This window comes from Echiichthys vipera, assembly GCF_963691815.1.
Source record: "Echiichthys vipera genome assembly, chromosome: 19".
NCBI lineage: Eukaryota > Metazoa > Chordata > Actinopteri > Perciformes > Trachinidae > Echiichthys > Echiichthys vipera.
The window spans coordinates 16,256,529-16,283,062 of NC_139844.1; the positions used below are offsets into that span (position 1 = coordinate 16,256,529).

General features: G+C 40.9%; 1 protein-coding gene across 1 annotated transcript in view; it reads left to right on the forward strand.

The window, feature by feature from the left end:
• stxbp5a (syntaxin binding protein 5a (tomosyn)) overlaps positions 1 to 26,534 on the forward strand; it is a 92,533-nt gene that overhangs the window by 26,457 nt on the left and 39,542 nt on the right. The window contains exons 4-6 of the mRNA XM_083934202.1: positions 8,937 to 9,018; positions 10,185 to 10,285; positions 22,685 to 22,819. Coding sequence (XP_083790328.1) covers positions 8,937 to 9,018; positions 10,185 to 10,285; positions 22,685 to 22,819 — 318 coding nt within the window. The remainder of the gene's footprint in view (positions 1 to 8,936; positions 9,019 to 10,184; positions 10,286 to 22,684; positions 22,820 to 26,534) is intronic.

The window sequence follows — 26,534 nt, forward strand, 5'->3', positions numbered from 1 at the left end:
GTGTGTGTGTGTGTGTGTGTGTGTGTGTGTGTGTGTGTGTGTGTGTGTGTGTGTGTGTGTGTGTGTGTGTGTGTGTGTGTGTGTGTGTGTGTGTGTGTGTGTGTGTGTGTGTGTGTGTGTGTGTGTGTGTGTGTGTGTGTGTGTGTGTGTCATGGTGAGTGTGTGGGAGCTGAGGCAGCACCAAATACTCAGCAGCCCCATCGCAGTTTAATTGTTTGCCTGCATAATAAATCAAATGTGTCAAGGGAGATTATTTATACAAGGACTGTGTTAAACAAATGAATTACCAGTTTAGTCAACTCTATGTTTTCTCCTTGGTGTGTGGAGCTGTGTGTCGGTGCCTCAGTAGTGTGAGCTAGCATTTCAGTATGATTGCATGACAGTACCCATGTTCCTTTTTACCATGTGAGGGAGCATGAATCTCAGTGATGGATTTGGTGCTGTCTGAATGCTCTGCCAGAGGAAGGGGAAAGGAAAACGAACAAACTCTCTACAAGTCAGGGAGTGCAGACCTGCATCCAGAGAGATTTTTTTAAGCTTGCAGAGTGCACCAGCACCTTTATAGGATCCTAGTCATTGTTCCTGCTGTTGCTAAGCGACAGCTGAAAACCTGTTCAAAGGACATTTTTTGCTCAAGTTGAGACGTTTTCGAATTTCACTGACCAGTGTGCTGCTCAGCACAAAAAATGCCCTGCCCTCTCTGTCCCTAGAATGTCTTCCATTCCATCTGAACCAAGAAAACCATGTCAGCATTGTAAAGAGAGGTCCCTGGTGGACACATGATATGCTTTCGTTTCTCCATTGCTGCAAACAGAAAAAATGAGAGCATTGATCTGATGCAGTACAGCTTTGCAGTCAAAACCTATAAGGAAGTACAGTGGCAAAACATTAATATATTATTATATAAAACACAATTATCCCTTTAAATTAGATGCGTCAAAAAGCTATTATTCAAAAAAATGATTAAAATAACTTCAAATGTGCCAAGTCAGGGTAAAGTGACAAAAAAGCTGACTTGAAGAAGGTAGAGTGAAGTGCGTGGTAATAGTAGAGTGCCGGCCACAGTGCAGGGATGGCTCAGGGCCTGAAGGAATGGAGATGCAGCTCCCTCAGCAGCCTTTAAATGTGATGTAAACAGCCGCAGGCAGCTAGGGTGCTGGGAGGGGGGGTTGGGTGATCTGGGAGCATTCAAGCAGGTTTAGGTCAAGGTGGGTTGCAGAATTATGGATGATATATCACCTCCGGATGGGAACCGAATAATGTGTTGACAAGCAGCTGAACCAAGTCTTCTGCGGTTGCGGTGGGAACCTATGCATAATTGTTTTCTCTCAAGGCTTATTACTGGATAGTTTCCTTTTTTTTGTTGAAAAGGCCTTCTTGTTTTCATGTACTTTACTCCTTTCCTCCTCATTTCTTTTTTTCTCTCTGTCTTCCTTTGACTACTATTTCTGTCTTCTGTGCCTTCAGTTTTCTGCCTCCTATCTTCCATCGCCTCATTGCTGTCCCTGGGTCCGGTGCAGAGCAGCCTGTGCCCCGTGGCCAAGCCTCCCTCCCTGGCAGGATGATGTATGAGTGGCTAGCTTTGACGTCACTCCAGGCCCAACGTCATAGCAACTCAGTGCTCCCAGGCTTGCTCTTTCTGGTGCTTTCTCTCAGTGCCTCTCCCTGATTCCTTCTCCTCTTTATCCTCCATTAATCACCTCTCTCTTTTTCTCTTTCCGTGTCTCCTCCTCTGTGACATCTCCTCTATTTTACCCTCTCCCCCTCTCAACGTTCATTTTCTTTATCTTGTCCATCGTTTTTCATGTTAAAGCATGCCTCGTCTTTGTCCAGCCACCGCCTCGTGCTCATCCTTCTGGAGCATTCTACTGTATTTTCATCTAAAGCTGCATGCTCTCCTTTATTTTTTCAATTTATTCCTCTCAGACAAATATACAGAGGCATGATATGTTTGACGTAAGCAGACAAGCAGTGAGCCAACCCTTCTCTCCTGTGAAAAACAGGCTCATCCCTATTCAATTACACTTATCAGGATCAACTCTATTCCTGGATAACGTGGTTTCATAAAACCTGCAGTCTGTTTCCCAATGTACCCAGCCAATTCTTTCTATGACAACTTTGCCTTGCCAGATGCCCAGTGACTCACCTTTATTTGTCAGGGAAGTTGCCCGTGGCTTTGACAAAAATAAATATAAGAGGAGCAATATAAAAGTGAATTGTCAGTCATCTTTGACTTCCAGAATAGCCCAGAAAATTTTCATCGGGCTTGACAAGACGTGAAAGCTGACCCACTTTCTGCTTTCGCTCTCCGTCTTCCTCTCTTTTCCTGTCTTCTTGTCTCGCTCCCATCGCTGCCTGCGGTCAGTCTGTCGACTTTTAGCGTTGGTGCAGTGTGGTGAGAGGGGCGCAGAGCGAGATAGAGACATGGCTCGGTTAGAATGGAATGAGCAATGCTCTTGTCAGCAATTGTGACACATCTCCTACTGAGCCTGTCCCGTGTGAACGGAGTAGAGGAACTTCGGAGTAACTTGCTTGTTTGTTAATTCTGGAAAAAAATGTAATATGGGAACTGAGATGTCTAACTTTTCCTGTAAAGTAATGCATGTTATTTTAAGATCCAGGAAAGGTCAGATTTTTTAAAAGTTTATTTTGTTTTGCTGGCATTTATAGTCCTCAGAGGACTTGGAACATTTCGATTCAGCAGTTCGAGATCACTTGTGGCCAGTAATGTGACATATTTCTATCCTCAATCAAATTTTCCTATTTTTCTTTCAAACACACATTGTTTTCTCTGCATAATAATATTACAATATGAAACTAATCACTTTCTCGGCGCATGGGGATTTTTCCAGGTGTATCATCATGTTTCCCCCTGAGGAAATATTGTGGATAAAATGCATTCAATTAATAACATGCAGGCTAATGCACCTTCTATTTGGTTCAAGGATAATACAAGAAGTATGATCATGTCCATTATAGGCACCTGCTGTCTTTCTTTCTTTAATACTGTGAAAGATTTTTGTAAAGGTTATTATAGCATGTCAAAATCCAATGATGTGAAAACAACCCACAGAAATTGAGATTGTCTTATTTTCCACCCTGGCGTGAAATCGAGGCAAGGACACACTGCCAGAGGAAACATGTATTTTATGGGAAACACATTTTGACACAACAGTGGTAAATAGCTACCCAGTGTTGGAGGGTTCCAAAAACAAATGTAAAAGGTTTCGAGCACTTGGTAAAGATTGAATTTGCATCACATACTGAGAGCAGCAGAAAGGGCCTTCTAATAAACAACACAGAGTATTACTTTTTAGATGGAGCAGCCGTTTTTTCTTGTCACACCATATTGTACAAATTTCATTATTTTTTTAACCAATGGTCAATGATGAGCAAATTATTTGTAAATGATTGATACATAATTTTCAGGTTTATCATAAAACTATTGCAAATTATAAACCTTTAGAAGTATTAGTTCACAAACCATTTGTAAACAGTTACTATTGTCATTTAATGCTTTTTATGCCATCCTGAAGCATTGTGTTTTTTAGGTACCCGTCCATCTGGAAATGTATTCAAATTTGTCACAAACACCCATTTGGACTCAAGGATGAACTGATTCGAATTTGCTGGTCGAAGGTCAGGGTCATTGTGACAACATATAACCCATTTTTGACTATAACGCAAGAATCTCCTACGCTAATAATGACATTTTTCACAAATGTCAAATGAAGTGATGACATTTTATACTCAAAAGGTCAACTTCACTGTCACAATGTTCTGCAAAAAGGCTTTCCTGGCCATTATTCAACACCATAACTCGGGAACAGAAACAGAGATTGTAACCATATTTAACATTTGATCAGATGCTGAACTGGTGACTCTAATCTTGAAACTGTCGTGGTGATCTTCTGTGCTTCCGGGTTGAAGATGAACGTGAAGCACCCACATTTCACCCAAAAATATATCTCATACTCTTACCTTTTATTTAATTCCTTTAAAGTTGTACACTCTGTATTTCTATCAATTTAATTGGATTTTAAGTTAATATCTATCAAATACTGAGTTAAATGGATTTGCCATTTTGAGAGTCCATTACTCGCATGGATGTGAACTTGACTGGTGAGCAGAGGCATACAACCGCTAGGAGGTAATTCTCGTTTAGATATTGTGAAGCTTTTCTTACTTGGATTGTCACTCCAACTCAATCACCATTAACTGCCTAGACGAACCTTCCTACTGGCTACAACTCATCTGTGAGAAACATTTTGGTAAAGGCAGCCCTCAAAGAATTTTAACTGTCAAGAGACATTTGTTGTCCTGAATAGTTTAACATAGGGGCTGCAAAAACATATTCATTGAATGTTTGTTTAATCACTCGTTAAATCCACATTTATTACAACTATTGTTATGTGAATGAACGAGATAGTTGCCTTGAGATAAACAGAGGGTAACCTGGTGTCAGTAAAATCATTAGGAGAGAAGAGACTACAATGAGATGACATCATTCATTTTGACCTGTGTGATGCTTAAATCACATGCTTCACATATGTCATGACTTGTTTCCTAAATATGTTTCCATTGTACTTTTTTGCAACTCTCCACCTCAGCCAAGCTAAAAAAAAGTTATTCTGCATGTACTAGTCTCTTAATTCAATTCATGTAAATGTAAAGACAGCCGTCCCTGAGTCTGCTGCTTGTGGTGAAATTCAGTCCATAGTCGAATGGTTTGCACACACTGAAGCAAAGTTTCCTCCCATTGGACACAATGTCTTGTTGTGGCCTGCTGCATTTTTCTGATAATTATTGTTCCAACATTCACTTGCGACGTGAACAAAATCCATTTTTACTTCTTTGACTGTTTGAATTTATGCTCATGTCTGTGTGTGTGGCACGCATGTGTGCGCTTCATGATAATGTGCTTGTGGGAACTGTTCCTCTCTTCAGAGAGAAGGCAGTGTGAGCAGTTTAAAAAGCACAACCTTAAATCCTTCCCTCTCTTTTCTGATACCCTGGAAGGTTTGGTTGCCTGGCAACATTAGAAAAGAGTTTACAATTAAATCATTTTGAGTGAGATGGGTTGCTGTCGCTGTGCCAGACCCTCTTGACTAACACCGCATGTATGAAGGTTACAGGTTTACCTAAAAAGTATGCTCGATAACTTTCTGTGCAGAGATGAAACACATCTTGTGTACAGAGGTTGTACTGTCAGAGACCACCACAGATTTATTGGAAAATTGTGATGGTTTTGTGTTGTAATATTTGGTGTTTATTGAAAACTTCATAGGGCATAAATTAAAAAATATATAACCATTAGCACGGTGACCTAAAAGTAATATTACTGCCTAAGTTAAGTTCACCCTTTCCTCAGTTTAGGAAGCACTTATTATCATCCTGCAGTATAATTCCTCCTCAGTTTATAAAGACTAATAGCCGGCTATAGTGATTATCTTCATGAACAATCAGTAATTAAACTCACACTTTAAGGTAGTAGACTGTCTCTTTCTTATGTTTTTGCAAACAGCAATGACATGGGTGCCACTTTCTCGCTCATCGCTTCCTCTCTTCTGAGCTTGGATACAATTAAGAGAAACATAATTAAAGCTTTTAGGCATACCATACATCATGATCCTCATTAAATGAGATGATCTAAGCTAGCTTGCTCCCCCTTACTTGCACATTTAGACCTACATGGACGTCAGTGTCCCTCTCCATGTCTGTGACAGTTTAGCCAGCAGCAGTATCCTTGAGGATCGCAGCTATATAGGTCAAGTGGGGAGAGCATCGGGGTCCACTGTCCTCATCCACTGGCTGTGACAGTGATTCTGTGCGTGCTGATGAGCTTTTTTCCCTCTCTCTTTATAATCAGCGTGCTTTTAATTTTTTTATTTCATTCATCATATGAAGCTCTAACGTTTGGATGTTTAGTGCAGGAATGACCTTCTGTCCTTCTACATATTTCACTTAGTTTGAGGCACCAGTGCTGAGACCCTCCAGACAGCATCGCCTCTGCTCTGACACTCAACACAAGGTCTCTCTTTGTCAAGTGGACAAAGATTCACATGTGCACATGTGGTAGGACAAACAAAACACAACCTAATACTGTATGTGCCTCCAGCTTTTATTCTCTTAAGCAGGTGCTAAGTGATATATAGTTAGCTTTCTAGGAATTTTCCAAGAAAGTTTCTTCATCTTTGACCTCTCTTAAATCCAATGTTTATGGATTTATCGTCCAAGCATCTGTGTCCGCTGATATTTGCCTTGTTGATTGGGATCGGAAAATAAGATGATATTCACTGATTGCAGTGGCCAATCTTTATCTGTTGTGTTGCACTGGCTAAATGTTGTTAAAAGGCTAAAAAAAAAAAAAGCAGAGGGATAGGTAAGCTGTTTCCTATAATGGTGTATTCCATTAACCTCAGAAGTCTGATCTCAGGACTAGGAATGATGTCACAAGTTACCAACTTGACTCCATTCCAGTTACAAAGTTGGAAAACCATTATATTTAAGGGGTTAGCCAGGTTAGCCGTTGTTACCAATACCAGCTGATAACGATGCGTTGTGCTGTATGTTGTGCTTACAAACGCTGTAGCATCATGTCCGCAGATGATAGATGACCAGTAAGTGTATGTGTGTGTGTATGATTATTTAATGAGACACAAATAAGACAGAAGTGAGAATAAACAGTGTATTCCTACATGTTTTACTAATCTTGATGCTGGGTGCCGTTTTTATGTTAGATTACAAGTCGAGGCTCTGAGGAATCTCCCACTGGGAACTCTGAAATTCTGTGGAGTGATACAGAACTTAAGTTCTTGAGGGTTTACAGAGAGGTGCCTGGTGAATGTAAGAAGTTTATTTTGAGGCTAAGCTATATGTCATATGTCATAGAGTTGGTTGCGCCCTCTAGGTGTCAAAGTTTAGGTCTGCAATATTTCCCAGAAGATTTAGTTGCTGAAATCCAGTGGATCTAGTAGATTTCTCCTGGTCAGGGCATTACTGGCTCAGAGCTGTAGTCCTGAGGACAAAGCTTAATCCACATGAGAAGCAGAGGGGCAGCTTTTCAGACAGCACAAGGGCTACGGAATCAAACTGATACCTAGTCAAATATAACTATAAATGAAGTAACAGCCACTGGATGGAGATCAATAGATTGAACCAAATGATGTAAACTGTGAGGAAGACGGGATGGAAATACATGATGATGGAATACATGCTGCACAGTAAGTAAGGGGCTTCTGGCTGAGAAGAAACAAGGTGTGTGGTGCTGCTGGCTCCACTGATGTGGTGGCTTTATTCATTGGGACGGTCACAACACACCTCAGGAATGATTACATTCATTACGGCTTAATAAATTACACTGGCGCATCTCTGGGGGCTGAAGGTGCAGTTTGCTCTGCGGAAAAGGAGGACTTGATTATTGGTGTTTGAATTAGATTATTAGGGCTCTGCTTCTGTTGCTGCTGTGGCTACCTTTGCAACCTTTTGTGATGAAGGTTCCTCTGCTGTATGGTTCATCTAAAGAATATTTCTTTTCCGCAGTCATTTTTTGCAGTTCCCACTGTTTTCTATGTGTTTTCTATGTGGATGCACAAAAAAATAGAATAGTAATGGTAATGTTTGATTCATCTGTATTCATAAGTCACTGTGCGGTTCAAACTGTTGTAGTTGGAAACCACAGCAGGCAATTTATAGTAGCTGGTTACATGCAGAAACACAACCTACCAACCCCACCTTTACACACACACACACACACACACACACACACACACACACACACACACACACACACACACACACACACACACACACACACACTAATGATGAGCAATTGCGTTGTCCCCAGGGTGTTACACCTCTATGCGCTCCTGTATGAAAAATTGACACCCCCCACCTTAGTCCTGCAGGTCTTGGGAATGGATGTAATGAATGGATATAATCAGTACGCTCACCCATTCACTCTCCTCAGGAAGAGAAGCCAGTTATTCTCTGTCAGTCCCTTTTCCCTTCCCTTATCTCTCTTTTTTTCCCCCAGCCTCCATCCTCCATCCGCCTCTCTCTGCATGTGTTCTCTCAGCTCTGCATCTTTTATCAGAGTGACCGATCTCTGTTTAACTCTATCCTCTCTCTCTCTTCCTTTTCTCTCCCTCTCTATCTCTCTCCTTGTCTTTTCCCATCTGCTCACATAATATCCACCTCTTCTTTGCTGATTCATTTTCTATATATCGCAATATCTGAATTCTCCCCCCCCTTCCATTTTCTCCTCCTCAATCCTATTACAGATTTCTTCCTTCGCTGCAGCATTGCCAGTGTTGCCCCTTCTTTGTTTCGACTATGTCTATACCCCTTTGCAACCACTCTCTCCTGTCTAACATGCTGCTGTTTCTGTATAACGTCAGTGATTTATGTGGTCAACATTTCCACTACATTTCATGATGAGCACTTCTATCTAGTGTTAGGTAACTGGCTCTTTTGTGCTGCCTTTATTCTAAGAACATATTCTCTCAAAATAAAAATCTCTCTGGTAAAACTAAGCCCTACGGTGTATTATTATAAGGTGTTGATTACGATAAATTTAAGAAAGGAATGTGATTTACAGGCATGTGGGGAGTGAGAAAGTCCTGCAATCGTTCCCTGTTGTATGTGATGTTCAAGCTCTGTTGGGCGACCATAATAAAGGCACCATGGAGAACATTCCATTGTTCTTCTACAGGTTAACCAGGCAACAGATATCATGACCTTTGAGGTGAAGCGAGAAGCAAATGACCTTCAAATGCTGAGGCATTTGTCATGAGCTGCCGCACATTCGAAAAAAAAACCCAAAACATTTCATGCATATTCAGTGCATACTGGGCTGCCTACACAAACAAAAACAAGCTGTGTGGTGAAAAATCCCTTTGGTGGTACTGTACGTTCCTTGACAGAGAACTTCTCAGGTTTGGTCGTCCAGGCGTGGAGTGTTACTGTCAGCACGAGAGCGGAGCGGCCGTAATCCAGCTACAGTTTCTCATCAATGAGGTAGGTCACAGAATCATTTGGAGTCAGCAAACAGCTTATTGCTCCAGTGAGGTGTCTGTACTCACCAGTAAGACCAGTGCTGTCTTACAGCACCAAAGACAGGTCACTCTGTGGGTGAGAAAAAGTCTACTGTGCTATGTCATTTAATAAGACTTCTGGGCAAATTCATAAAAGCTAATCCCCGGTAATCGCATTTCAACCCCTAAAATGTTCAAAAAGTTCTTCCTGCTGTGTGCTGGTGTCAGAAAGAGTGTATGATGATGATCGTATTGGTAGTATGAAAGTAACTCAGGTCAGTCAAGTCCCCTGGTATCAGTGGGGCTGGGTAATGATCCACAGTACTTTTTGAGTACTGCAGTGTTCACTGCATTGAGTATTTTAAACGGTCAAATATCCATTTCACCTAACTGGTAAATCTGTTTGGTAAAAAAGTGTTTGCTAATTTTAAACAATATACATTGCTGTTTCTGTTGAAACAACATTAGATAGTGATGCAACTTTGGCATATTTGATTTAATGGGGCCGCACAGCACAGCACTGATATTGTCAGTTGATTCTCACCAATTATCCAACAGCTCTGCATGCTAACTATGTTGTATAACTTGCAGTTGTTTGTCCTCTTCTCAAATCCAAGAAGATCTCTCATGTGAATCATTCCACAATTCACCCAACCCTCGGGCAATTGCTCACCTGAAATAGGCAGTTCTCTCATGTTAAGCAGCAAAAATCTACAGGCCACAGGAAACATTCTTACTACTTTTTTCAAGTACACTTGCTATGAGTATTGAATACCAACTGTACAGCATTTTCTGACTTATATGGATAAGAAACTTCACTTCATGTTTATGAGAAATGCAGTATTTCATGCTTAGTCGTGTGTGTCTGTCATAGTCTGTGTGACTGTGACTCAGTAGTTCAAACAAACCCTCAGAGAGACCATTTTTAATGCCTCCTACATGCGCACATTCACTTATATACATCTTATGAATCATTGTGGTAACTTGGGAGAAAGCTGCCTGATTAAAAGTCAGTTTCCAGGAAATAAAGTCTGACTCATGCATGCCACATTCACAGAGCATGTGCAGTCTGTAGATATGTTTGTTGAAGTTTCGGAAATTATAACTTATATGTATTTCACTGATGAAATGCCCCTTCTGTTGTGACAGGGAGCGCTGGTGAGTGCTCTGGCTGACGACAGTGTTCACCTGTGGAACCTGAGGCAGAAGAGACCAGCCATCCTCCACTCCCTCAAGTTCAGCAAAGAGAGGTAATGTGGCATGCAAAACTGTAAATGATGAGAAAAAACCTTCTGCTTAGTCGAGGTGTCCGTCTCACCACCACTCTCTATCTCACTCTGGTGCAACATGAACTGTGTTTTTCTGAGCAAGGGCCAGTGTCACAGTTTGTTGCCTGTGTGAACTGTTAGTTTTCGCTGACTAACATGCTGTATGCAAACAGACGGCATTTCATTAGCAAATGTGTCTGCACGCAGGGCAAAGGAGGTCAGGCGCTCTCTCTCTCTCTCTCTCTCTCTCTCTCTCTCTCTCTCTCTCTCTCTCTCTCTCTCTCTCTCTCTCTGTTGGTCTCTAACTGTACACTCATTATTTGGGTCACTTTCTCTGCCTTTGTGGCTTTTCCATCACTGGGGCACATGTGTGAACCTACCCAAAACACCTGAAGGTTTACACCAGCAGGTGGTTACACACACACACACACACACACACACACACACACACACACACACACACACACACACACACACACACACACACACACACACACACACACACACACACACACACACATATACACAAGCAAACATAGCATAAACATACAGTAAATACACACAACAGCACACACAAACTTTGAGATGGTGGATGGTATGTGAAATAAAAACTTCTGAGATTCTGATTAATTTGAGAAAAATTATGAGAAATAGTCAACAAGATCATAACCATATGACCATATAAGAGCAATGTCCCTGCTTTGAGTCCAGGAACTTGTGTTGCATGTCATCAACCTAGCAAAGATATTGGCCGGGTCAAAAAGCTTTCTTAAATTACAGCTAAACAGTACACTAAATGTGTGAATGATCTGAAAGAGAAACCTGTGGCACTGCCTGGTTTGACAGATTGATCTCAGACTTGTGAGCCTGGTGTATTACAGGACAGTGATGCTGTCAGTAATTTTCCTGTCTGAACAGGAAGATGGCCAAATGTATCTGCCAGAGCAAATGGAACATGAGTTTGCAGATTTGTCTGGTTCTCAGGCTAGCATGTCATCTCTCTACCCCCTAATTGTTGTTGTTCCCCCTCTACCATCCACTATCAAAAAAAAGTTAGATTACATGTGTTTATACAGTTGGCAGAATGAACCATTTTCAAAACTTTTCTTGGTACTACATCAAGGACAATACCCAGGAACTGATAATTGGCAGACAAGCAAAAAACATTGCATAGAAACAAATCAAAATCTTCCATTTGTAAATGTCTAAGTTTTGAGATACAATACAAGTGAAGTGCAGAATCACCTCATCTCAAGGAAGTTGCTGTCTAATGTCTCGTCCCATCACTGATGCAGTGATTACCCATCAGGGCCAATCATCACACCAGTGATCTGTCACAGTGAAAAGTAGTGAATGGGTTAAACGTCAGAGCCATTGATTTGAGACAACACTGATGTGATGGACAGGGGGCCAGCAGCAGCTTTTAGGGCTTGTTGTGTTCCTCATGCGGAGGCGCTTGACCACCTCTGACATTAAGTAAGCACCGCCGTCCGACGCAAGAACTTCAAGACACAGTAGCAGAAAGAAGGGGAGTTACTGCATCTCAAAAGAGACGTCTAGATGAGAAGTAGAAGCTGCGGAGTCACATGAGACTTTCTGAATGGGAAGAGAAAATTCAGCTAAAGCAGTGGGAAGAAGTGTTAGAGGAGGCTTTTGGGGAAGAGTGCTTCAAGAGTCTGAGAAAAGAAGAGTAACAGACTTGAATGAAATATGTAGGAGGAACATGTAGCACGAGCAAGAGGCTGCTTGAGAAGGACCATAGATCCCACTCCTCATTCCCTTTTTTCATCCTATTAAAATTTCAAGAGGATGAATGCTGGCTTTCAGTCCTCATCCATACATAATGTGTAAGATATTGACTTTAGGGGGAGAAAATGCAAATACAGTACTTGAGCCTCATGCATGCGAAATACTTACTAGTTGATTTGAGCATTAGACATCAGTGTGCTGTTCTGCATCTGGTGAATCTTGGTTGACCTCAGCTGCTTTGCTCTACAGCGATCTCTGCCACAGAGAGAAGCTAAACACTGTTTATCTGCCCACACTGCCATGATACAGAGCTGGTTTAGAATTGGCAAATTATCCCTTTAATAATAGCAAGTTTGCATCTTTTCCATCAGGTTTCTGGTTATCCCCCACATGTCAAAGACCTACAGTACAGCTTAGTTGATCTGAACTTAATTGCCTTTAAGTGGTAATATGTTTGACTGCCATATGTAGATGTCAGTAGTGGCTGCTGTTCTTTCAAAGTCAAAGTCAAAGTCAGTTTTATTGTCAATTCTTCACATAAACAAGACATACAAGGAATGGAAATTGCGTTTCTCACTATCCCATGGATAGACTAGACAAGACAAAGACAAGACACAATTAGTAAGTAATAAGTAAAGTGGCAAGACACAAATGGTAAGTGACACAACATAAATGATCTAACTGCTATAGTAACAACAAAACATTACAACAGTAATACCAACAAAAAGGAGGGGAAGCTCATTTTTCCGGCCTACATCATGAATGTGTTGTTTATTTATATGTAAATTCTACCCTTTGTTCCTTTTCAAGAAAATTATCTGTGACCTTATCAAACCAACTAGGCGTCTTTTCCAGGGACTTGACTAGTGTCCTCTCAATGGCCAGCAGAGCTAGGCTGCTTAAACGGCCTTGGCCCAGCTGGAGCTGCTGCGCCAGACTACTGTGAAGTGTGACCGCCTTTGAGTGTGAGTGACGGGGGTGAAACTGCTCCGGTGGCTGTTTATTTTTTTAAGATCGCTGATTTGCTCATTTAGCTGTCAAATCAAAAAAGACAGCTCATCCAATCATCATGCAGAAGCTGAGCGTCCGGGCCAGCCCACTGCCCCATAGACCCCCAGAAACACTGAGCGTCCGATGGGCGGGACAAAGCCCAGCATTTATCCAGTCAGTGTCTAGTTTCGCTGCAGTGGAACAACCTGCTCTACCCTCCCCACTGAAGTCAGTAGAAGCCAACTCTGTAAAGCGCTGTGGCACTGTGGATGAATGAGAAGGAAGTTGCGTTGGTTTCCTGTGATAAGTAGCTGATTCTGAACAAAAGATGAAGGCTTTCTAGCGCATATTTAGTCAATGAAATGAACACACAGCAGTACATATTTCACCACTTTTTTTTGGTGACATTTTAGGGGAAGCTGAGCTTCCCTTGCAGTCTTAGAGCAATCTCCACTGGTAGATGTGAAAGTGCAACACACAAAACCTGCATCGCATCGCATCAGATGCCCATAGCACACACACCAAGTCACAGTACAGTAGCAGGGATGTGCTGATCCAGGAAGTGAATGTGATAACATTGCTACACAATGATGCTGGGAAATAGAAAATTTGCTTATCCTGACATGTTGATGGACACCAAGACCCAGCTGCTTTATGAGCATAAATGCAAAATAATGGACGCAGGTGCATTGATGCATGTCATACATTGTCATATGCATTGCCCTATAGCCCTGCAACATACTGGCAACCTGTCAAGAGCATTTCTGTGTCTTTTGGCACTGCATGCTGGGTAGCTGGGCTTCTAAGGACCCTGATCAGGAATAAGCAGATCTGCTGATGCATGGTAGTAAATGTTTGTTACAGCTATACTTCTTTTTAAACTATTTATCTCCTAATTTCAGTCAGTCATTCAATACAATTTAATTAATTGCATTAAGTTTCCTTTATTACATGCTCTGGCTTTGCTGATACAAAGTAACATAAACAAAATCCCCTTTTTCAGTATCTCATCTCATCTCATCTTCAACCGCTTCTCCGGGGTTTAACCAGCTCTTGCCTCCTTATTCAAGCATTACATGTGAAATGTTTTAAAAGGAAATGTAAATGTATCATACATTGATATCTAATTGTGTTCAAGTGTTTGCAGATCAGCACTCCATTTTTCCTTTCTGTGAACTGATACACAACTCTTTAGTCCTCCATAGCTATTATCATAATAGCTGCCTCAAAGGAGCAGCGTCCCAAGGTAATGGGACCATCTGGGTTTTGTTGAGCCCATTGTATTTCAACTCTCCTATCACACCGTTTAGCCAAGTGTCTAGTGCCCTGAGAAGCTTTTAAGATCTCCTCTGACTCTAATGGCTGAAAATCTCTCTCTGCATTGTTTTTTTTTTTTTTTTGTAGAACGTGCGCACATTATCGTTGCTTGGATTAAGGCTTAATATATCATTCATTCATTCACCTTCAACCGCTTATCCGGGGTCGGGTCGCGGGGCTGCAGCTCTAGCAGGGGACTCCAAACTTCCCTTTCCCGGACGACATTAACCAGCTCTAACTGGGGGATCCCGAGGCGTTCCCAGGCCAGTGTGGAGTTATAATCTCTCCACCTAGTCCTGGGTCTTCCCAGAGGCCTCCTCCCAGCTGGACGTGCCTGGAACACCTCCCTAGGGAGGCGCCAAGGGGGCATCCTTACTAGATGCCCGAGCCACCTCAACTGGCTCCTTTCAACGCAAAGGAGCAGCGGCTCTACTCCGAGTTCCTCACGGATGCCTGAACTTCTCACCCTATCTCTAAGGGAGACTCCAGCCACCCTCCTGAGAAAACCCATTTCGGCCGCTTGTACCCGCGGCTTAATATAGTTAGCAAAATATAGCTGTTACTTACATTTCCAAATGGTTATTAGAAGATCACAGTTTGAAATGTCATCTGAAGGTGAGTTGGAGTGAAGCCAAGAAACAGTACCTATAAATATGTTCCAAGACAGCAACATTACAGGATTTAATTGGACAGAACTGTAAAACCTATAAAAGTCAGAGGAGCAAATGTAGAAAAAAAGTGGGGGATGGGATGGAGTGGCATGGGGTGACTTTTTTTTCAAAGCTTGCCTTTAGCTTGTCAGGGTAAAGAGGAGAAGGCAGCCATTGACTTGTCAACAAAACGACAGTCACCTAACCAAACTGCCACAGCAGCCTATAAAAGGATGCAACAGAATAAAACGCAACAACATTCTGTCACAAGCCAAATAAAACATTTGTTTTTTAACAACCCCAAGTACTTTTAGGTACATACATTGGAGATTCTTTCTTTCAGAAAAAAAGATTTTCTAAAAGAAAAAAAGAGTATAGTGTTGTCATTCAGCCTTATTTTAAGGAATTTTTCTAATTTACCAAATATCTTAAAAAAAGATATCACTGGGAAACAACTAGCGGGCTCTCTCCAACGTTATAAAAAATACTACCTGACATATTAACACATTATATCTCATTTGTTTAATCTGTACGCATACACAAATTTAAACATGACCATCTCGAGTTACGTAGTAACACCATAAAACCTCAAATTGTTGTTTTTATATTTCTGTATGTGTACGGATTAAATAAACAATATAAAAAACATTTTAGGCTTGTTGTTTCCTTATGCTAAGCTAATAGCTTCTTGGATCCAAGTTTGTACTTAGAGCACAGACCTGACAGCAGTTTAAAATGTCTCTTCTGAAACTCTGCAATAAAGTGATTAAGTGTTTTTATTTTTTTTTTAAATTGCTTTGGACATTGATGTTGGATGGCATTCACTGAGTAGGCCCTATAGCTCTCTTGCTAACGTCTTTCTTTATGCCTGCTTGCTTTTTTTTAAAGTAAGGTATGACTGTACTCAGGCAAACAAAAATAAAATAATTGTATTTGTGTCACTGCTGATCTAAAAATTCCAAATTGTATGTGTTTTCTCCACTATCTTTTCTTTGCACAGTTGTTTTCTACTACCCTAAATCATCTTTTGAATTATAATCCCATTCCAATACTCAAAACAAATCCTTCTCCCCCACCTTCCTTCCCCTGATTAGAGTTTGAGTTGATGGGTAAAAGCAGTGTTGCAGAAAGCCCTCCAACATCAGCATCCATTCACATCAGATTACAGGCACAAGGAGAGGAGAGAGGAAAGAGTAGAGGAGAGGAGGAGTTGAGACGGACTGGGCCTCAGCCAAAGAGCAGTGAGTCAGTCTGTGGGTAGGCGTGTGGGGATGGAGGGAGTGCAAAAGAATTCCTGCCGAGTCATTCTGGCGTAGGATGCTCTCGTCACCCCCTGGCCTTGCAGGAATGCACTGCAGATGTGGAAGCTATCATCAATGCAGGGTGATATGATGGGTGATAATAAGAGGGGGGAGCCAGGGTCACCACACTCATGCACACACCACAACGGTACACACAACATGAGACCAATGAGATCTGATTTCTTTACTTTTGCTTGCTCATTGGTAAGGTTTTTAGATGGTTTCTTTTCTATCAGAATAATAACTTATTGTATTCTTGATATATTTGTCTCTACTTGCTCTAATCTCTACGTCTGGAAGCTAATCAGAGTCATTAAATATTGGAATTTAAATAGCCTAAATCTCAGGTTTGGTCACAGCTGCCCGTCTTGAAGTATTTTTTAAAAACTTAAACCTTATAATGTATGATCAGTATTTGACACGGGTAGTGCATTAATTAAATTACTAAACATACTTGAAAAACTTAGAGAGAGTTTTAGTGTTATCCAGTTTATCCAGAGATAATTTAGTTTTTAAGATTGCTGGTGGGCTTCTTTTTCTCCCATTTCTCCCTTTTTTTCTCCGACTTAACCTTCTAACTGTGCAAACGTATGATAAAAAAAACTGTGAAGGTGAATTATTTCAGCAGGGTTTTATTTCTGATAAATGCCCAAGCTTGGATTCATTTTTGCAGGTGCTTGATGTGTAGCATGTAAATGTGTTTTAGAGACTGTGTTTGTGTGTGTTTGCGTGTGTGTACGCAGTCTGTCATCAGATTAGATTATTCTTAATTGAGACCCTGTAGGTAGATTGGGGTCTCTGGCCTCTCAGATTAGAACAAACAGACATAATTCAATTCAATTAATTTTATTTATAGCGCCAAAACATAACAAAAGCTATCTCAGGACACTTTACAGAGTAGGTAAAGACCTCACTCTGACTTATTTATGATTTATATAGACCCAACAATTCCCCCATAGAGTAAGGTGGCAACGAAAACCTTCCCTTTAACAGGCAGAAACGTCGGTCAGACCCAGCTCTATGGAGGACGGACATCTGTCTTGACCGGTTGGGGAGGAAGAAAAGGAGAGAGAAAGAGAGAAAAGACGGACAGATTGGACAGAGAGAGACAAAGACAGTGACAGACACACTTCTAGTAACTATAATAATATCCATAGTAATGTGAATATGACTCATGTGTTATGGCAGTTAATACAGCAGAATAGTAGAAACAAGCACAGCTAAGGTTATAGATTATAATAGTAGCAGGAAGCGTCATGCAGGACCACGGCAGCAGGCACCACCACGATCAGCAGAGACCTGGGACACGACAAAGCACAAACAACACCGGGGAAGAAGTGAATTAGTGACATGCATTGATGAGACATGAATGATACAGACAGAGAGGAGAGAAGTTCAGAGTATCTGGAAAAGTATTATTCCCCGGCAGACTAGGCCTATAGCAGCATAATTAAGCAGAACAAAATCAGCTTAAAAATAACAACATAACTAAGGGCTCGTAAACCCTAGCTGTAAGCTTTATCAAAAAGGAAAGTTATAAGTTTACTCTTAAATATGGGGACAGTGTCTGCCTCCCAAATAACACTTGGGAGTTGGTTCCACAAGAGAGGAGCTTGGTAGCTGAAGCCTCCCATTCTACTTTTGGAGACTCTAGGAACTTCCCCATCCGGTCTAGAGCATTGCCAAAATATGTCTCTGACTTCTATTTGATTTGTGTTTTCTTATTTTAACAGTGGAAAGGAAATGTCTCCAATATCTAAAGGCTATCCAACATCTAATCAATTTTGTGTCGTCATTTTATCTGCTTTGTCATTGTCCAAATCACTAATTCCACACAATGCCAAAAGGAATATTTGTACTCTCAATTACTCTAAAACCCCTTTGTGTCCTGATAAGAATATTGGCCAGATAACAGCGGATAAACAAATAGATTACTTGATTACTACACAATACATGACAAGTATTATATTTTGAAACATGACCAGCCCTCTTTCTTATTTTGTTCAAGCTCAATTGGCTTAATTGATACAGTGATTCCGCCACAGTATAGAAGAATATGACAACAGTCTTTATACTGTATGTATCATAAGATTACAACCTATCCTGGGACAAATTAAACACAGATCTTTGAAAAAGGAGGAAAACAAAACACACAATTTTATACATTTGAATATGTAACATTGCCTCATTGAAGCCAAAGCATATATATAAACAGTATTTTGACACCTGTGTTTGTTTGATGCTCTGTAAGATATATTCATATGAAAGTTGTGTGTATGGTTTTGGTGGAAAGATTATTTTTTGAGAAGAGAGTGAAGTCTTTCATTTGGCAAGAGATTTGTGGAGTTTTGACAAAACGGCCAGCTCTTTTCAGTTTTGTGTTTAGAGTTTTGAGAAATTGAGCTATAGTTTCAGGGAATGTGTTTTAACGATGGGGAAAACTGTAAAACTCAAGTCAATGTTCTATTGTGAGTCTTACATTACTGCTTTTTGCTCATTACTGGAACCAAATGATATCCTTTTCGTACCACATTATTGTCTTGTCAGCCATTCTGCAGTTAGTGGTCAGTGCTTTGCTTAAGGGCAGTTTAATAAAAATGTTCACTAAATCAAGGCAGCTTAGATCAAACTATTGGCAGGCACATATAACTACATGTGTAGCAATAATCCTCTTTGATATGAACATTATATAAAACCATTATTTAAAATGCTGATTTCCTAAAGTATCCCCTCTATTGAGTTCATTTGCAGTGAACCATGCTCTCATGCGTCTAGCCCACAGTGCAGTTATCCTCAGAGTTGTGTGTGGCAGGCGTCTGTCATTTCATTTCTGAGGCAATGTGTTTGGCCCTGAGCCTGCAAACTGGCAGCTGCCTTTGTATGTCGTGACCACTTGAAGCTGGAGATTTCACCAGGAGACACGTGCTTGCACAACAAGTGTGAACACAATGACACGCGCATAAGTACACTTGCACAAACACTCGAGTGCATACAAACACACACAGAAACATACACACACACACACACACACACACACACACACACACACACACACACACACACACACACACACACACACACACACACACACACACACACACACACACACACACACACACACACACACACACACACACACGCACGTTGTATAATTATGCTTCCTGACTGCTTCTCAGTTGGCCGTTCATACTGGCTCTCAGAACACTTCATCAGTTGGCTTGTATGTGCGCAAATACACAGAGCAAAACTATTTATAAAGAACATACATTTACATACAGTACATATGTAATTACATTCATATCAATTGCTGAAGAGCATGTACACATGCAAACGTACAAAAACACAAGCAGATGCACAGGCACATACGTAAATACAGAGATAAAATAAACACAGTGTTTGTGGTTAACAAAATCATAACCCCAAAAAAACATCACATGCACACACATCAGCTCTCATATGCATAGATGAGGCACATCTGTTTGTGCAGATGGAAAAGGACATTAAATCCAGTAGACAGTGTTGCCTACTGAATATAAGGATGCCACTAGATGTCATGAAAAGTCATGTAGCTCTTAGTCATCTGTAGTAAATTTGTACTAGCGTGTGCATTGCTATGATCAACTATCCGTGATACAGTAGTAATTTAGGTCATGCTCTTTCAACCCTGTCCCTGAAACAACATGTTCCTATATAACTAATTTGCATTCGCAAACACATTTTTTGAAACACAATGTCTGGATTACGTTTTTAAACGTATTTCATATGTTTTTACGACAACATTGTTTTCTGCTTTTAAAGCATGATTAATATTTTATGGTAATCTTAAGGCAGCTAAGCTCTTGGTTAAAGAAAGTGACAACATCTGGCTCTGAAAAGTGAAGTCAATGCAGAAGTATCTTAAACCTGCATTCTTTCTAATGGCCAGCAGGGGGGGGGGGGGGGACTCTAGTGGTTGCAAAAAAAATAAGATTGTACAGAAGTCTACTGTATGAGGAAATGTACTACTACATTCCTACTTTTCACTTGATTTAGAACAGTAAACATTTTCGTAAGGAGTTTATAATAGGTTCCTTCGACGATAGTGTACTCAGGTTTCTCAGGTAGCTACGTCCACTTCTTTTATACAGTCGATTTGTTAAGGTTTGAAAAAGATTGTGCTCTTGTTTCAATAATGAAAAAGTCCTCACCGTCTAGAAGCACAAGACAGTATGGCTAGATGTTTTTTTTTTATATTTAGCCAAAACGTTTCCTCGAAAATTAATCTTGCAAAGCATATTGGTAGTATATAAAAAATGATGATGCGCTTAGTGAACTTGCCTGGTCAGATGACATTTAAATGAGCCTGCGCAACTCTTATTGTTCTCATATTTGGTTAGATCAAACTATATTCCTGCTGTTTGTGAATGTAGGTTAGTGTGTTTAAATGTTGTTGTGTGAGTCTCTGTACACATTTCTGACTGTGCGGATGAGATTTATGTTAAGTAGAACAATGCCTCTCCTCCTATACAAATGAATATATTCATGCAGAGAGGGAAGGGGTGTGTGTGTGTGTGTGTGTGTGTGTGTGTGTGTGTGTGTGTGTGTGTGTGTGTGTGTGTGTGTGTGTGTGTGTGTGTGTGTGTGTGTGTGTGTGTGTGTGTGTGTGTGTGTGTGTGTGTGTGTGTGTGTGTGTGTGTGTGTGTGTGTGTGTGTGTGTGTGTGTGTGTGTGTGTGTGTGTGTGTGGCCCTGGAGCAACTGTGTGAAAGTCTTAGAGGGAGATAGCGAGGAGGGGGGGAGAGGCTCTCTGAGCATTAAAACACCCAAGAAAGATACTCAAAGTCACTGCAAGGACATGTTTACACAAATTTGTGTTTTTCTGTTTGTGTATATATATATAATGCAATGTTTCTGTTTAACCCCTTTTTCCTGCAAACGACATTCATGCTAATGTCTCCCGAGCAATGAGCCATACCCAGCCATACCCAGCCTTTCATTACATTTCCAAGTTCGTGCATAACACACTACTAATGCATATGTTAGCAGGTCTGTGGCTGGATTAGCCATTAGCTCGTCTCTCCGATTCGGTCCAGCCAGCTCTAATCTCAACTCTCGTGAGCGACCAACTTACAATAGTACAGGTGTCCATTGGATGGTATGGTGTGTAACCACTGTGTTGTCTGAATGGCGTCTTCACCATGAGTCTCCGTAAGGCGCTCGAGTCAGCCTCATTAAACTGACGGTCCAGCTCCCGTTATCACACACAGCGTAAACCACACCCACAACTATCTCTTATTATGAAAGCAGCCCATAAGACAAATATAGAAAAGAAAGAAGAAAACAGAGCAACTCTAACCTCCAACCCCTAACATACTCGTTATGTTGATATTTACTATGTTCATGTTATAATCTTTTTTTCTCCTGTAATGTATATTTTTCTAGGTAAAGTTGTTCAAGCTTGGGGAATGGGTTTATTTTGATCTTTTCTTGGATACTGCATGAGGCCTGGTCTGGAATTAAATGTCAGTTTTATTAATTCAGCTCTGACGGATACCATATGATTGGATTATAAGAAAAAAAAAAAAGACACTTTATTTTATCTCAATGAAATATTTTCTTGACATTCTGTATTTACGCAAGTCATCTTTGACAGCAGATATTTCATATGGATATTAAACTTGTTCTACAGACTGATTTCATTGGTAAATACGAGCTAATCTGTAACAAATGCAAATTAAATACATCAATGTGTCCTTCCTGTTGGAATGAAAGTCATAAGAGACGTTATTTCTCTTCTGACCTGGGTGGTGTGTCCCAGCTGATGAGCCAGTCCACAGGTGTAGCTCCAACCACTGTGCAGAATCAAAAGGATCACTGGAGGAGCTGGACGACCTTGAAATATTAGCAAGCACGGATTACCAAGGTTGTACATTATAATTCCTCAGACGGATTAGAGGTTGAATTGAAAGGATGGTTGAAAGAACAAGATGATGAAAAAGGGATGAGGAGATGAATGGATAGCCACTTTTAAGGAGGGAAGGGTTTTTAACCTCTCATTAAACTTAAGTCTGATGGATGGATGAAAAGAGGAGATAGGGGAGTGATGATGAAAACAAGAGAATTATGGGTGTCTCTTTGCCCTCGTGTATCCTGTAGGGCTGGAGAGCAGGTGGCTGACTGACTCAAAAATCTCTTTGGTTTGCCACTCTCTTCTCGACTGCTTTGACCTGATGTAGTGGTAAATAGTCCTCTCAAAATTTTACATTATTCGTCTTCCTTTTAAAAAGACGTCAAGTAACTTTCAAGACGCTGTCTTTCTACGTGGTCCATCCTTTCTCTTCTTCAGTCATTCTCTGCTACTCTTTTAACCAGTGTCTCCTTTTCCTTCTCTTCACAGAATCACTTTCTGCCACCTGCCCTTCCAGAGTAAATGGTTGTACATCGGCACAGAACGAGGGAACATCCACCTCGTCAACGTGGAATCCTTTATGCTCTCAGGCTACGTCATCATGTGGAACAAAGCCATTGAACTGTGAGTGTTGCTGCCCGTGTGTCACCCTCTGATGCTGCCTCCCTCCCTTAATGCCCTCAAAGTTCCTGGCATTTGCTTCTTACTCTTGTTCAAATGCTGCACAATTTACCATGCTGCTGTATAGGTTTTGTGCCATATAGAGGGGGTTTTCATCCACAGCAAATCACTGATACGTAGATCAATGTTTGAACTCGGTAGGAATCAAACTCATATACCCAGCACTGCAACATTGATCCCAGGGTCTATTGACTTACCTTGCAGCACTTAAGTGGGTAACAGATGCTGTGTAATCAGTATTTTACATTTCAAAAGGTTATTGTAGCTTAAATGTAATGATATAAGAAAGAGTCATTAGCCAGCCTATTGTTACCAGACACAGTATCGGACTCCAGGTAGTGAGCGACCTGTCTCTTTGCTGTTTCAATGGATCTGTCACTTTGACAGGCTCCATTTTGGTACCCTGCTGTAGAGACTTAAATTATTCACTGGAGCATTTTGCTTCACACTTCTCCCCTCATCCCCTTCTGTGCGCGTGTGTGTGTGACAAAGAGGAAGGAGGGAGGGAGTGGAACAGGTGTCTGCCAAGATCAGTGTATGGTACACACAGACGTCTCGTCTCCTCGACAGGGCTGCAGGGGAAGGAAAGGCGAGAGTGAGTGGTGGGAAAGAGAGAGGAGGAGGAGGAGGGTGAGTTTATGACAGAGAGGAGACAGGACCAGAATGGATGAGACAGGGCTTTCGCCTGGGGGAAAAGGACATGCAGAAGAGGAAGAGTGACAGAGGAGAGGAATGGAGTGGTGACAGAAGGATAAATGCAGGTAACAGAGGGCAGAGCAGAAGGGGAGTCATGCAGATAAGTGAGGATAGAGAGGTGGAATGAAAGGGTTTCCAATTAAAGAAAAAAAGGGCAGAAGAGAAAGGTTAGGAGTGCTAAGATGAGATAGAGGTTTGATGTGGATGATAAGATAAAGAGGTAGATACAGGAGTTCTTCTTGACCGAAGGACAAGCAATAACTTCCACTTTTCTCTGCTAGACTATATTCTCCTGTTTTTCCTTCACCTTAACAGTACCTTTCACTTCCCTTCACCTTGTTTTACCTAGATTTCAAAGTTTTTTCCTCTGGCCTTTACCACATAATTTCATTAGAATGTCTGCAGCAAGTGAATACTAATTCAGCCAATATATAACTATTAAAAATAATGGACTGCATTTATGTAACTAAAGCCTCACACACTCTGAAAGTAATTGGGAGCAATTTGAGGTTAAGCACCTTGGTCATGTGGATGGGAAGAGCATGGAAAAAAAGCCCTAACCCTGCGGTTAAGGGATGACCCCTCTACCTGCTCGGCCGCAGCCACTGCAACAAGTGTGATCTGAAAGCATCCCTAACGGATTTTTAGAACAAAATCTACCATTTCAGCTGTAAGGATCTGTAAAATGCAAAATTTATAAATTAAAATAAATGTGTATAAAACAGACACAGAAACAAACTACATCATGTTGCTTTAATTTAGAGTTAAGTCAGTGTCCTGATTCTGCAAATATACCAATTCGAAATGTATTGTTATTCATTCAATTATTGGCACTATTATTCATTCATTCAGCGTTTTAACATATTTTTTCTGGTTTGATGACAAATCCTTTTTTAATTACATTGGCCATAACCTCTGGCAGGCAGGACGTTGCTAGAAGGTAGATGAGTCCTTTTCAAAACACCGGAGCTTGTGTCAGAATTAGAAATAAACCACTTTCACATAAAACGAACGTTTACACAGCCAGTGAATGGAACTTTAATACCGCCTTCTGCACATTACGGATTGCAGAAGCTGTCAGCATTAAAGCATGTTCACCATATTGCTTGTCCATAATAAAAATCAAAATGTTTACATTTATTTTTACAATATAACCATATTGACCTGCATGACCTGGTTTATACCCTCACGTTCCTGCTTTTTCCTGATATGTATACATCTCCACATCACCTCCATTCCCTCAACCAACTTAAAGATTAATTGCACTCATCGACAACTTAACATTCTGTTCTGCAACAACTTTGTTAAGAAACAACACTTTCTTTGACATGCTGTTGGTTACGTTCAAACTGTGGACCTGCACAATTAGCAAGCAAATGAGCTTTTCATATCTTTTGGTTTAGGCCTTAATCGCTCACACAACCATTCTGTGGGATACTATTTCCTGAAGATGGCTGCAGTGCCAGGAATTGATCCCAGGATTTGTTATAGATGCTCTCAGTTTGCATATCTCTTTGAGTGTGTCTGTGGTTTGCTTTGATGCAGATCAGACAGGCGGGAGGTGATTCTCTTGTTTTCTCTCCTTGTATCTCTCTGCCAGCTGTGGGGTTGGTAGGGTTGCAGTCCAGATACAATTGTTTTTTTAATAAAAATTAATTGTTTTAATAATTTGTTATTGATTTTCTCTTTTTTATTTAATCATAAATTGATTACCTTTAGTATTTTGAGGATGTCACCTTGGACTCGGGGAAACCTGTGTTAGGCATTTTTCACAATTTTGAAGACATGTTATTGACTTACCGAGATGTTGTTGGCCTTGCGAACCTACATTAGTATTACTGTCACTGTCAACCCAGACCATTATACATATAGTGCTATTGAAAGCATTATGAAAGACTTTTTGTTAAGCCCCGCCTGCTATACCTCTGTTCTATTGTGACTCCTGTAATGAGGCTAGGGTATGGTGTTTACTGGGGTCATCATCCCTTGGGCCCTGCTATTTAGAGACAGTCTGCAATAGCTATGCCAGTGGCCCCAGGCCTGGCCCGGTCCAGTGCTTTGTGTGTTTGTATGACTCACAACTCTGTTCCCAAGCTACTGTACTGGACACACTATTAGACAAACACATATCTTACAGAACGTAACCAACTGCATGGCACTATAGTTCAGTCAGTACTATTGGCATTAAGGGCATTGCCATAAGGCTTGTTTGATGCATAATTTTATGTATGTGCTGTTTATAAATTTGTACCTTGGCAGCGTCTGTGTGTATTTGATTTGATTTAGCTAGATGGTCACTGAGTTCAGACCCAGGGAGAAGTGGGACAGGAGTGGTGAAATGTTAACAGCTTACTATGACACATAGTTCACGTGAACATGTAGGCCTGAGGACTCTCCTGTCCTCTTTTATTTTCTCCTACTCTCCCACTCAGGACCCTGAAGCTACTGTAATTACTTGTTTGAATGTTTCATACTTCTGTGTATGTTCTTGCATACTGTGTTTTTATGCATAAGTGAGGTCCTCAGCTGGTACAGCTGTGCGCTACCAGGGAAGCATCATAGCCTCCAGTATCTTCAAAGCCATTTGCTGTGGTTCCAAGACTCCGGCAGCAGGTGCACCCCTGGTAGCCTACAGTGACCTTTCCTGGGGGACACAGCCTTCACATACCCCATGTACTTAGACGTGGAAATTGCAAAGATTTGTATTTACCTACTGTTCCGTTTCCACATTAGTGAGCCATCGTGTCGTTATTCTGTGTTGCTTCTGACTGTCTTAACTTCATAATGAGTTCAATATGTTGCTAGTTCGGATAGTTTCATTCAGTTATTAAAAAAAGGAAACCTATAAAAGCAGTGTTTATATAAGTAAACAGCTTGGCAAACACTTAAAGGGCCAGTTCTACATTTTGGGACATGCTTATTTGCTTTTTTGCAGGGTTAGGTGAGGTAACTGTCTGTTAAA